This window comes from Prionailurus viverrinus, chromosome B4 (assembly GCF_022837055.1).
Source record: "Prionailurus viverrinus isolate Anna chromosome B4, UM_Priviv_1.0, whole genome shotgun sequence".
In the NCBI taxonomy this organism is placed as follows: domain Eukaryota; kingdom Metazoa; phylum Chordata; class Mammalia; order Carnivora; family Felidae; genus Prionailurus; species Prionailurus viverrinus.
Genome location: NC_062567.1, coordinates 57565760 through 57579881, shown reverse-complemented (window position 1 = coordinate 57579881; position 14122 = coordinate 57565760). Strand labels below are relative to the sequence as shown.

The 14122-nt window shown below is 37.0% G+C and overlaps 1 protein-coding gene across 4 annotated transcripts in view; it reads right to left on the bottom strand.

Moving 5' to 3' along the window:
* BMAL2 (basic helix-loop-helix ARNT like 2) overlaps positions 1-14122 on the bottom strand; it is a 123060-nt gene that overhangs the window by 75605 nt on the left and 33333 nt on the right. For all 4 annotated transcript variants that reach the window (XM_047866572.1, XM_047866571.1, XM_047866574.1 and 1 more), the window contains exon 2: positions 3723-3873. In XM_047866572.1, coding sequence (XP_047722528.1) covers positions 3723-3868 — 146 coding nt within the window. In that variant the 5' untranslated portion in view covers positions 3869-3873. The remainder of the gene's footprint in view (positions 1-3722; positions 3874-14122) is intronic.

The window sequence follows — 14122 nt, the reverse complement described above, 5'->3', positions numbered from 1 at the left end:
ATACATGCATCCTTATGTTCACTGCAACATTATTTACAATAGCCAAGATATGGAAGCAACCTAAGTGTCCATCAATAGAGAAGTGGATAAAGAAGTGGTACACACACACACATTAGAATATTACACCGCCAAATAAAAGATGAGGTCATTTGCAACAACATGGATGAAGCTAGAGGGTATTTTGCTAAGTGAACTAAGTCAGACCAAGAGAAAGACAAATATCATATGATTTCACTCATGGGGCACCTAAAAAACAAAACAAATGAATAAACAAAAAGTAGAATCAGACTTATAAATACAGAGAATTAATGGTTGCCAGAGGGAAGGATGGGCAAAATGGGTGAAGGGGTGTAGGAGATATGGACTTACACTTATAAAATGAGTAAGTCATAGGAATAAATGGCACAGCATAGGGAATATTGTCAATGGTATTGTAATAGGGATGTATGGTGACAGACTGTAGCTATGTGATAAGCACACCATAATGCATAGAGAAGTTGACTATGTTGTGCATCTGATACTAATGTAACATTGTGTGTCAATTATACTTAAATTAAAAAAAATGGTACAAAGATGTGGTATATACATACAATGGGATATTATTCAGCCATAAAAAGAAATGAATGAAATTCTGATATATGCTGTAACACACATAAAATTTGAAAATTTAATGCCCATAAGAAACTCTTAAAAACTGAGAACAAACTGAGGGTTGATGGGGGGTGGGAGGGAGAGGGGTATGGGTGATGGGTATTGAGGAGGGCACCTTTTGGGATGAGCACTGGGTGTTGTATGGAAACCAATTTGACAATAAATTTCATATATTGAAAAAAAAAATAAAATGTAATTAATGCCCAGTGAAATAAGCCAGATACAAAAGGACAAACATTGCACGACTCTACTTATATAAGATATCTAGAATAGGCAATATCATAGAACTAGAAAATAGGCTAGAGGTTACCAGGGACTGAGGGAAACGAGGTATGGAGTATCATTATTTAATGAGCACAGAGTTTGGGGTAATAACAAAGTTTTGGAAATAGGCAGTAGTAATAATGTAACAATGTAAAACACTGTGAACATAATTAATGTCACTGAATTGTATAGTTAAAAATGTTTGAAATGGCAATTTTTATGTTATATATGTTTTACCAAATACAAAACGTACCAAGGCCAACAATTTTTTTAAATGTAATTTGATCAAGTCCTCTCATCCTTAAAATCCTTCTGTTTTCCTGACTGCATGCAAGATAATTTCTATACTCTTTGGTTCAACAGATCTCTTTACCCAGTCCACGTGCATCCCTCAAGTCTCATAGCTCACCCACCTCTGTGTACGCCCTCTGCTTTATTGTGCCAACCACATCTCCTGATTAAAAGAGTGTTATTTCATATTTTGTGCCCTGTGCTTCTGAACAGTTCTTCCTTCTACGTAAAATACCTCCTTTACTCCTGCATAGAATGGCTCACTTCCATTCTTCATTTACAACTTAGCTTAAGTCAACGTCTGCAGGAAGCTGTCCTTCCCTACTGATCCCAATCTCATTTAAATGCCCAATTGTCTTTGTTGCCAAAGAACCCATGGTGTATGTTGTGACAGTTATCATGTGTAATAGTTACCTGTGCCTTTCTAATTTGTACACGTTTCTTTTGTCTAATCTGTATTTCTTCCTCCCAGTCTACTGGGTGTCACATAGTAGGTACTCAAGAAATTGTAATGACTACATTCCAGGGAGTCTTCATCCATGACCATTTTAGAGAACCAGCTCTCCATTCAAAACCAAGAGTGCTGCAAAAATGGTCAACATTCTCATACATTCTTTGTTTAAAAATACCCAATATTCTGAGGCTCCACCAACGAAATCAACTTCGTATCTACCGAATGGCTTTCACACCCTGAGTCTCTGGGAAAAATGCTACACAATTAGTATTTTGTAAAACCTATAAAGTACTTTGACATCCATCATTTCATCAGAGGAATGGAATATGGTGGAATGAAAGAAGGATTGGGGCAGAATGGAGAAGCTCTAAGGTAGATAATGAGCAAATCAGTGGGGTGTATACTCTCTTTTGACTCTCTTCCTCTTCACCTTCTTCAAGTAGGAATTATGTCAGGTCAAATTCCAGGACTTACCTGCTGCCACTGGTTGCTGATATTTATTTCTTTGTTGAAAGAAGATAGGTAAAAGGGTACTGAGAAAGCTTTTCCACCTCTTTTTTTTGTCATGATTCCTGACATGGAAGAAAGGAGGTCTTGGGTCACCTACCCATACATGTTGGGAAATGGACGGCATAATTATCCTCATGTGCTAGAAGTAAGCTACCCTATCCAGTTGCAGAGAGACAGGAAACAGTGTAATGAAGAAACTACCACACTAACAATCAGGAATTCTAACTAGTTGTGTAATGTTAGGCAAGTCACTTGATATCTTTGACTCCTGACTTCTTCAGTTTCTAAAATGTGGGCAATTGGCTAATCTTTAGTGTTGTCTTCTGCCAAAAGATCACTATCTGTCAGTATTTTGCATGTTTCTGTTATTTCGCCTACCAATGACCCCATTTCCTCATTCGTTCCCCAAACCACTGTAAGGTCTCATCCATGCCCCATATGTGACATAAAACTGTGTTACCTCTAGTGCTCACTGCTCTACTTCAACAGCAACAATCTTATTTGGATCCTAAGAAAGAACAATGGTGCTTATGATTCTGAAGAAAAAGAAAGAACACAAAACTTATAATCAATCACTTCTAGCTTGAGCTGAGTGGGGACTACAAACTGATCAGCAAACAATGCCAGACAGTTACTTTGTCAATTGCAGTTATTTTTTATGACTATTCACATTACTGGAGAGTATAAGAGAATACAGACAACCTGTAGAATACTTTCAAGTCAATTAGAGGGGGGCTGGGAAGTGCACTGGTACTTACATTTGAATAACACTGATTCTGCTGTCTTGGGAATTTTAGCTAAATTATAAAGTATATTGGGAAGAACAGGCTTAAAAAGAAGTAGAATGTTGCATTATGTTCTCATCTTGTCACCCTACTCAAAATTTTTCCCTTCTTTCATGAAAAACTGTCATCAACTATCATATTTATGTAAAGTACCAGCCTAAAATGGAGTACTCTAGATTGCAATATTTACCTTGCCTTATCAATTTCACCATACAAACCCTAGCTTTGGGGAGTTCATTAAAGAATATTTGGGGGCTGTGAGCTGTATTAATGCAACAAAAGAAACAAGGAGATAGCAAGTATCCCCAACATTGGCTTTATTATCTATTTGGCTTAATAAACATGGAAAACAAGAGTTTTACATGATTTAACTGACCACAGATAACCAAGGGCTGCTTATTATATAAATGATGAGTAAGACAAGAAGCAATGTGGTAATTATTATTTTAAGTGCATGCAGGAAGATGTTCTCTTCACAGTTAAGCAATTCAAATAGGAAGGTAAGTATCTTGATATGACCATAAATGTTAAACAAATTAACCTTATGTTCCTATATCTTTCAAATTCCAGCTGACTCCCCCTAGATATCTACTACGTTTCAGAATTCGACGGAAACGTTCCAGATCAGACAGGGACAGAGGAAGCAATTGGGTGGAGAAATAATTGCCCCCACCCGTATGTCACCATGTAACTGAAAATCATCAGTGATTTGCAAAGCAATCTTTTTCTTTTTTCCTTACAATAAAAGATTTCATAAATTCACTTACTGGGATGGTTCTGAATCACTTCCTTTTCGTTTTCTTGGGAGCTCTGTCACATGTGGGCTGAGGGATCCGATAGCTGTTGGTTTTGTCCATGGGCTCACATAACTGGAAACCTTGGGAGCAATGCACTCGTTCTTTTCTATCAGCATTCTATCTATGACAGATAAAGCACAATAGGACATCTATCTTTAACATTAACTTTCACTTTATACATATCCCTATCACATTTTAAATGGCTTTACTATCTTCTTATTTTATTTATTTATTTATTTTTAAATATTTTTTTTCAACGTTTTTTATTTATTTTGGGACAGAGAGAGAGCATGAACGGGGGAGGGGCAGAGAGAGAGGGAGACACAGAATCGGAAACAGGCTCCAGGCTCTGAGCCATCAGCCCAGAGCCTGACGCGGGGCTCGAACTCACGGACCGCGAGATCGTGACCTGGCTGAAGTCGGACGCCCAACTGACTGCGCCACCCAGGCGCCCCTACTATCTTCTTATTTTAAAGATATCACCTAAATAACAACATAACATAGAATTAAAGACAAATTACATACACTCAAATATTAGAAATGTATTTGTTAGTCCATATTTTAAAGCTTATTTTCCCCATTTAATTGTAAAAGAATTGTAGAAAGTATAGAAAACATAGAAAAGTAGAAAGGAAGGGGGAAAATCAAATGTCACCATTCTGCTATTGTTAGAATCTATGTTTGTTTTCACTGTCACAAATATATATTACGGTACCAAAAACTTTTTATCTACTGGTTATTTTATTTGCATAGTATCCCAGAAATGAGTTAACAAGGTCAAGTTAACAAGTTAACATGAATATCTTTAACCCTAAGTTGCTAAATATGACAATAAAATCCTTTTTGTATAAAACGTGGCTTATCAGATATTTAATAAAATATAAAAATCAAAATCACAGAAATAAAAATAACCTATAGTCCAAAAGTGGGCCTCCCTGAATAACTATATTCCCTTACTAAAATATAACAAGTTTATATTTATATCTATAAGTTACAACATAGACTGAAAATGTGTAAGTAGTATTAACAAGGAGAATGCAATAACTCTACAATAGTGGCAGATTTTTAATACATCTCTCGCAGTAACCGATAGATCAAGCATTCAAAAACAATGATATTGAAAATTTAATCCACACAATAGGCAAGTTTGGTGTAATAGACATATATAGACCACTATCCCTAGGAGCTTCAAACCCAATGTTTATTTTGGGGTACACATGGAGCATTTATCAAAATTAACAATATACTGGACAAAAAGCAAGTAAGTCTCAACAATTTCAAAAGACTATCATGCATCAAACATTTAGTGACTTGGTGTAATTATGCTAGACACCAGTAACAAAAAGATAACTAGATAATCCCTGTATCTTTAAAAATTAAGAAATATACCAGTAACACCTTCAGATAAGGAAGAATTCAAATATAAAATTATAAAATGTAACTAAATAATAATAAAATATTATGCATCAAAACATGTGGAGATAGTGAAAGCATTACTTAGAAGGACATTTTAACCTTTAAGAAATTAGAAAAAGATATGTAAAATCCAAAGAACTAAAAGAAATACAATGCAAACAATTGCACATCAAAAAGCTACACATGGATTCTTCTAAAAGACTGTAACTCTAATAACTCTATGGCAAGATTTTTCAAGAAAGAAAGAGGACGTAAGTAAATATAAGTGAACATGGGTCATAATTTTAGATGGTCTGGAGATTTAAAAGACAGTAAAAATCTCATGAACATTCTTTTCTTTGAAGTTTATTTTGAGAAAGAGAAAGGGCATGCACACACACACACAGAGGAGGAGCACAGATACGGGGAGAGCAAGAGAATCCCAAACAGGCCCTGCACTGGCAGCGTGCAACCCAACACAGGACTCGATCCCACAAACTATGAGAACGTGACCTGCGCCGAAATCAAAAGTCAGTCACGTAACCAACTGAGCCACCCAGATGCCCCTCATGAACAACATTCTAAATATTTGGAATTTTAGACAGAATGAAAAAATTCCTAGAGAATTTTAACCAACAAAAACTGAAGCTAAAAAAAAACAAAGACCTGAATATCACTATAGCTTTCTTACACAACTATTCCAATATACAGAAAAAGAAGGGATATATTGGCCCCCAACTCTTTTTTAGTGAGGATTTCATAATTTTAAAATTAAAAACCTGACAATGTGAGTACAATAAGAGAAAATTACAGCATATCTCATTTATGAACAAATATAAAAAATCTTAATAAAATGTTAGCAAGATTCAGATATGTATAAAAAGAATCACCCAGGATGACCAAGATAGTTTTATTCCAGGAATACAAAACTGGCTTAATATTAATAAATCAATGAATATGATTAACCAGAACAACAGATTAATGGGAAAATGAAGAAATACTGAAAGCGTGTTCTTTAGAATCAGAAACAAGAACACCTTTTACTACTACTCCTTTTTTTTTTTTTTAATTTTTTTTTTCAACGTTTATTTATTTTTGGGACAGAGAGAGACAGAGCATGAACGGGGGAGGGGCAGAGAGAGAGGGAGACACAGAATCAGAAACAGGCTCCAGGCTCTGAGCCATCAGCCCAGAGCCCGATGCGGGGCTCGAACTCACGGACTGCAAGATCGTGACCTGGCTGAAGTCGGACGCTTAACCGACTGCGCCACCCAGGCACCCCTCCTTTTCAACACAATAGTAGAAGACTTGCCAGTGGAGTAGGGAAAGAAAAAGAAATATGAGGTTTAACAATTGGGAAGGAAGACAAATGTTTTTTGCTATTACTGATAAATCATATGACTGAGTATATAGAAAACAGAAAATAATCAACAGATAAATGATTAAAATTAGAAAGTGTAGGGGTGCCTGGGTGGCTCAGTCCGCTGAGCATCTGACTTTGGCTCAGGTCATGATCTCCCCATTCGTGAGTTCAAGCGCTGCATTGGGCTCTGTGCTGACAGCTCAGAGCCTGGAGCCTGCTTCTAATTCTGTCTCCTGGTCTCTCTGCCCCTCCCTTGCTCCTGCTCTCTCGCTCACTCTCTCTCTCTCTCTCTCTCTCTCAAATAAACATAAAACAAAATAAAAAAAAAGAAAGTGTAGCAAGTTGGCTATCTATAAGATCAATATATAAAAATCAGCTGCCTTTTTATTCACCAGTAATAAAAATATTATTTACAATAAGATACTTAAAAAGACACAATTTGCAATAACCTCAAAAAATATACAGCACCTAAAGAAGAAATTGTGTAAGATCTTTGGGATGACTGAGTGGCTCAGTCAGTTCAAAATAAACAAAAAAGTAAGATCTGTATAAGGAAAATATAAAAATTTATTTAAAACAGTAAAAAACATCCATGTAAATGGGAAGATATGCCGTTGGATTGGAGTCCTCCATATCACAAAGTTGTCAATTTTCCTAAAATAGATGTGTAATTGAATTCCTCTAAAAAGACTTTTTTCTGGTAGAATTTCACAAACAATATAAAATGTATATGGAAGTGCAGTGGGTCATGAATAGACAAGGGACGGTGGAAGGACTTGCTGTATCAAATATCAGGACATTAATAAAGCTATAGTAATTAAAGTATAGACAAACCAAAGGAAAAGTAGAGAGGCCCCAGACACGTATAAATGGACATCTGCTAAATGTCTGAGGTGGCATTTCAAGTCAATGTGGGGAAAACAGCTTTTTAGTAATTGGTCCTAGGCCAAGTGGTTTTCTCTATGGAAAAGAATAAAACTGGACCCCCTACCTTATACCAAATATAAAACCCAATTCCAGCTGGAGTAAAGACCTAAATATAAAAGGTAAAAATGTAACAGAAAAGACTCTAAAGGAGAGATAGTATTTTACTGGTGGGGAAAGAACTTTCCAAAACATAAAAAGAAACACCAATAAAGACTGATCAATTCAATCTTCTTAAAATTAAGTTAATGTTGATCAAAAGATAACTGTAAAGAAAATGAAACCACAAGCCACAAACTGAGAGAAGATATGTGTTACACATATAAACAACAAAGAGTTAATAACTAGACTGTATAAAGAATGCCTTTGCATCAACAAGAAAAAGCAACAACACAGTAGAAAACTGGATAAAAGACTAACGAGCACTTCATAAAAGAATTCCAATTGTCAATACACAAATGGAAAGATAACTCAATCTCATTAGCAATTAGGAAGAGCCAGAGTAAACAATGGCGATCTACCCATCCCATGGCTACAATGGAAAAGTTTGAGGACACCAGATGCAGGTGACGATGTGGAGCAATGAAAGGTTGATGCTTTGCTAAGTGGGGATGTAAATCGCTACAACCACTTTGGAAGCCACTTTTGTTATTACCTAATAAATTGAATATTGCATATAACATATGATTCAGCATTCCAGATCTAGGTACATAGTGAAACTCCACGCATATGAGGAGACACGTACAAGCACTGCTTGTAGCTGAATAACAAAAATAAAAACCTGAGAAAACTGGAAGCTAAATTTCCATTGACAGAAATATAAACTGTTTAGCTACTAAATGAAATATTAACAGCAGTAACAATGAATGAAGTACTGATATCAACATGGATGAATCTCAAACTAGTAATGCTGGGCCCAAAAAAGTGACAGATAAAAAACCTATAGCATGTTTAAAAAAAAAAAAAATTATATAAAGTTTAAAAATAGGTAAAACTAATTTTTTTTTTTTTTTTTTTAGCAATACCTACAGAGGTTGCCACACTATATAGAAAAGCAAAGGAACACTTAACACAAAAGTCAGAATTCTCTTTGGGAGAAGAGAAGGTGCATCTGGATTCAATTACTGAAGGACACACAGGGGCATCTAAGGAATTTGTGTTCTATTTCTTGGGTATGAGTTCACAGATTTTTTTTTTAATTTCTTAAACTACATATATAATTTTTACAAACCTCTATAGGTTATAGTATATCTCACAATAAAGAAGTGGGGAGAAGGGCAACCTGGGTGGCTCAGTTGGTTGAGTGTCTGACTTCAGCTCAGGTCATGATCTCACAGCCATGTGAATTCGAGCCCCACATCAGGCTTGCTGCTGTCGGCCTGTCAGCACAGAGCCCACTTTAAACCTTCTGTCCCCCTCTCTCTGCCCCTTCCCCCACTTGCACTCTCTCAAAAATAAATAAACATTAAAAACAAAAAACAAACAAAAAAAAGAAGTGGGGAGAATAATTTTATCAATGATTGTTGGCCACTTGGGAATTAAGTTTCTGATTTTTGGTCTTGCAAGACTTCTAGGCTTGGACTCTCTTAATGGGAACGATTCAGGATCACCAGATACACATGAGATTAATTATGATTTCAGCTCCCAGACTTCAATCTGATGGACTTTGAATGGCAGAACACCATCTGTCTCCACAGAAAATGTGGTGAGTTTCTCACAATAAGTGACAAATCAAGGGGAAAAATTCACCAACTATGAACCATGGTTTATACCAGACCCTTCCACCCACCTCCAGCCTCCAACACACTCAAGCAAGCACACAGTTTCCCTCACATAAGTTCAAAACAAAAATAAAGATATTTTTCCCTCTCATTCTAGGAAACATGATCTTCATATTTCAATCCTACTGCCTTACTAACTTTTAAAATAAGAAATGGACCATCTTTAAACTGGCAGAATAATATTCTTCTTTTCACAAAATCAAAATCTAAAGCACTGGTCTTTAGTTGTATGTTTCCTAACGAGTGGGGGAGTACTGCCCCCTAATTAGCTATGTCCCATCAAATTTGGCTATGTCAGTAGAAGTGAATTCAAAACAGAGGGCTTTCTGTAAACAAAAGGAAAATATGGGTTAGTGGGACTAATTAGTTCTGGATGAAAAGATCACATAGATTTTTGTTAAAAGGTGACTCACAATTTAAAGAGTAAAGATTTCATTTTTAACCTCCCAGTTTACTTTCAGCCTCTCATTTAGAAGATGAGACCATGCGTTGAGGAATTGAAAGTTAATTCTGCTTTTGTTGAACCCATTTTGAAGGCGCATCCTTCAATATTTTGATATTGTCTTTCCTCACCAAATTGTCACCTCTCAATGGCGAAGATAATATGTTATTTTTTTCAAGAAAAATAACATTTATACATTTCTATAATACTATTTTCCTATTAAAAATTTTTTTTGCATATAGTTGACAATGTGACATTAGTTATAGGTGCACAACATAATAATTTAAAATCTCTATATGTCATGCTATGCTCACCACAAGTGTCACTACCATCTGTCACCATACAATGCTATTACAATACCATTGACTATATCCCCTAGGTTGTACTTTTTATTTCTGTGATTTATTCATTCCATAACTGGAAGCCTGTACTCCCTACTCCTCTTCACCAATTTTGCCCATCCCCCCAACTGCCTCCTCTCTGGCACAGCCATCAGTTTGTTCACTGTATTTATAGGTTTATTTTTGTTTATTCATTTATTTTGTTTTTTAGGTCTGCATGAGTGAAATTGTATGGTATATATCTTTCTCAATCTATTTCACTTAGCATAATACCCTCTAGGTCCATCCATATTGTCACAAATGGGAAGATCTCATCCTTTTTTATGGCTGAGTAATATTTGTGTGTGTGTGTGTGTGTGTGTGTGTGTGTGTGTGTGTATTCACCACATCTTCCTTATCCATTCATCTATCAGTGGACACTTAGGTTGCTTCCATGTCTCAGCTATTGTAAATAATATTGCAGTAAACATAGGGGTGCATATATCTCTTTGATCAGTGTTTTCATTTTCTTTGGGTAAGGACCCAGTACTGGAATTATCGTATCAGATGATATTTGTTTTTAATTTTTTCAGGAACCTCCATACTGTTTTCCACAGTGATTGTACCAATGTTCCCACCAACACTGCATGAGGGTTCCTTTCTCTTCACATCCTCACTAACGCTTGTTATTTTTTGTCTTTTGATTTAGCCACTCCAACAGGTGTGAGGTGATATCTCACTGTGGTTTTGATTTGCATTTCCCTGATGATTAATGATGCTGAGCATCTTTCCACCTGTCTGTCGGCCACCTGTATATCTTTGGAAAAATGTCTACTCATGTACTGTAAGAGTGCTAACAATACTGACTCCGTCTTTGGCCCTCCATCTTGTTCATGTTTGCTCAAGGGCCTCTCTTGGGGCTATGTGTTCCGGGCCACTTGGATATTAATATACATACCTTAGACATGCCTGCCAAGACTAGGATGGTGGGAAGGCTTGTTTCAGCCTCTCATTAATCTGTTAGAGATAACATAGACTTCCTTCTTTCCTGATGTACAGGTGGTGCCACAAGATCTAACTAAAAGGTAGCTGTCAGTTAAGTGCATGAAAGCCTTCTGACGTGTGTGTGAGCCGTTTCATCTCACTACAGTGCCCTCCTGCATATCCCCACTCTATAAAATCTGTGGACTAAGGTCTGGACTTTGTGGAGAATAGCTATGCGGAATGCATGGATCATCCTCCTCCCAATTCCCCCTATGTCAGTTAAGTTACCCTGAATAAGACTGTGTAAACTGTATGGTGTCGCCTGCTTCATTTTCCAGTTTCAAAGTGCCTTCTCAGTTTGGGGGATACGTTACTGTCCCTCCCCTACTTTCTAATAGGTCCTCTGCCAATGTTTTAGCTGGATTGTTGGTGTTTTTGATGTTGAGTTGGGTAATATGTGTTATTTAACACTCAATAAAATAATTCAGAATTTAGGGGTACCTGGGTGGCTCGGTCGGTTAAGCGTCTGACTCTTGGTTTTGGCTCAGATCATGATCTCACGGGTCGTGAGATTGAGCTCCCTGCTCAGGCTCTGTGCAGACAGCATGGAGCCTGTTGGGATTCTCTCTCTCCCTCTCTCTTTCTCAAAATAAATAAGTAAACTTAAAAATGTGACATTAGCATTTTATCTCACTCCGTCCTACATGCATCTCCCTGGTGATGATCATCAATCTAACAATATTTTTAATGTTTATCATTTAGTATCAGTTCCTCAAAGATGAAATAAATTGGGGGAAATGGGCAGCTGTTTGGGAATCATAAGTAGGGGAGAGTAAGCAGCCATTTGGTTCAGGCTCATAGTTATAAAGGGATCAAATTTAGAATGTGATATTGTGCTTCAAAGAAAATATACATACACACAGGCACACACATTCACAGAATGCAATGGCAGGGTGGAAAAATTATATTTTTCATACAACTTAAAAACTTTTGTCCCACTACCTATTTTCAGTGCAGTAGTGTGCTATGTTAAAATTTACATAAAATTTAAATTATCCTATGAATAACTTTGTGTTAAAAACAATTTATGCAATATAAACATTTGCTTCTTAATTTCTGAGAATCCATGCCCCCAAAACTGTTTTAGTCTGGTCTATCCACTACACATTGTTTATTCAGGGCAGAAGAGGGGAGGGAGAAACAAGTCATTTAACACATCTGAGACTATTTCTTTAAAATGAAAGTAGGTAGGGGTGCCTGGGTGGCTCAGTCAGTTGAGCGTCCAATTTTGGCTCAGGTCAGGATCTTGCAGCCCGTGATTTTGAGCCCCACATCAGGCTCTGTGCTGACAGCCCGGAGCCTAGAGCCTACTTCGGATTCTGTGTCTCCCTCTCTCTCTGCCCCTCCCCTGCATGTGCACTGTCTCTCTCTCAAAAATGATAAATAAGCATTAAAAATTTTTTTTTAATAAAATAAAACAGAAGTAATTTCCTGCAAATTTCATTTGTTTGTTTGGGTGAATCAAAAACGTATTTGAAATCTGTTTGAAACAAATAGTGATGCTAAGTAACTAGTCCAGCAAAAAAGAGTCCATAGTAATGAGCCATAGTGATGCATAAGGTGTCCATCAAGAAAAGGCACTGAGTTCAATGCCTCTTAATTTTTAATTAAAAAACGTTTTAAAAAATTAAAAATAATTTAAAAAAAATTTTTTTTCAACGTTTATTTATTTTTGGGACAGAGAGAGACAGAGCATGAACGGGGGAGGGGCAGAGAGAGAGGGAGACACAGAATCCGAAACAGGCTCCAGGATCTGAGCCATCACCCCTGAGCCTGACGCGGGGCTCGAACTCACGGACCGCGAGATCGTGACCTGGCTGAAGTCGGACGCTTAACCGACTGCGCCACCCAGGCGCCCCAAAAAATTACAAATAATTTTAAAAAATGTTAAACTTTTAATTTTGAAATAATTTCATAACCATAAAAATAATGCAAACAACCCCCATACACCCTTTAATCAGATTCCCCAAATGACAACATCTTACTTAACCCCAAGACCAGGAATACTCAAATTTTGCTAATCGCTCTGCTAATATCCTTTTGCTGGTTCAGGTTGAATCCTGGGTCACATGGCACATTTGGTGTCTTCAGTTTCCTTTCATATTTTTTTTAGTTTATTTTGAGAGAGAGAGAAAGTGCGAGCATGAGCAGGGGAAGGGCAGAGAGAGACAGAGAATCCTAAGCAGGCTCCGCACTATCAGCACAGAGCCCAACATGGGGCTGGACTGCACAAACCTCAAGATCATGACCTAGGCTGAAACCAAGAGTTGGTTGCCTAACCAACTAAGCCACCCAGGAACCCCTTCAGTTTCCTTTACATTTTAACATTTCCTCAGTCTTCTTTTGTCCCTGAGGTTTTTGGAAGTTATTGACCAGTTGTGTAGAATGTCACCCAGTTTGTTTAATACTGCCTTATGACTAAATTCAGGTTATGCACTTTTGCCAAGGATGCCACAAAAGTGATGCTGTGTCCTTCTCAGTGCTAAACGCCTGCCCTTTTAATGTTATTGCTTATGGTACTTTTTATTGTTTCAATAAGATTCTGCTCTTCGGATTCCAAAAGGTGTTCAGCTCATAGAATCCACAAAAGAGGCAAAAGAAAGATTTATGGGATCCACAGTAAGCTCCAGGACTGGAAAGTTTCGAGGACCATATCATTTCATATCCCCAAATCCTAGGACAGTGCCTGACACATAATAATAGGGTTTGTTGAAAGAATGAACTGCGTTTCATTTCATTACCCCTAGACATTCAAAAAGAATCTGAAAGAGATGTGAAATCAGAACTAACAGATTCACCTTCCTGGACTGCCGGAAATGATAAAATTCCCACAGTAAGGAATATGCAGTTCCCCACGGTACTATTTCACAAATGAGCAGGCCTCCTTCCTACCACTACTTCATTCTGTTTTATTTCTGACAGAGGGAAAAATACACTTGTCTATTGGAATAAAGGTACTGTGTAATATGGGATTTGGCAGTCTAAAGTCTCTTTCTAGAACAAGAGGTAATTATTTTATAGGTTTGTGGTAACACATCATAATGAAAATCAAAAACTGTTTATCATGGACTTATACTGAAAGATGCTTAGTCACTACTGGA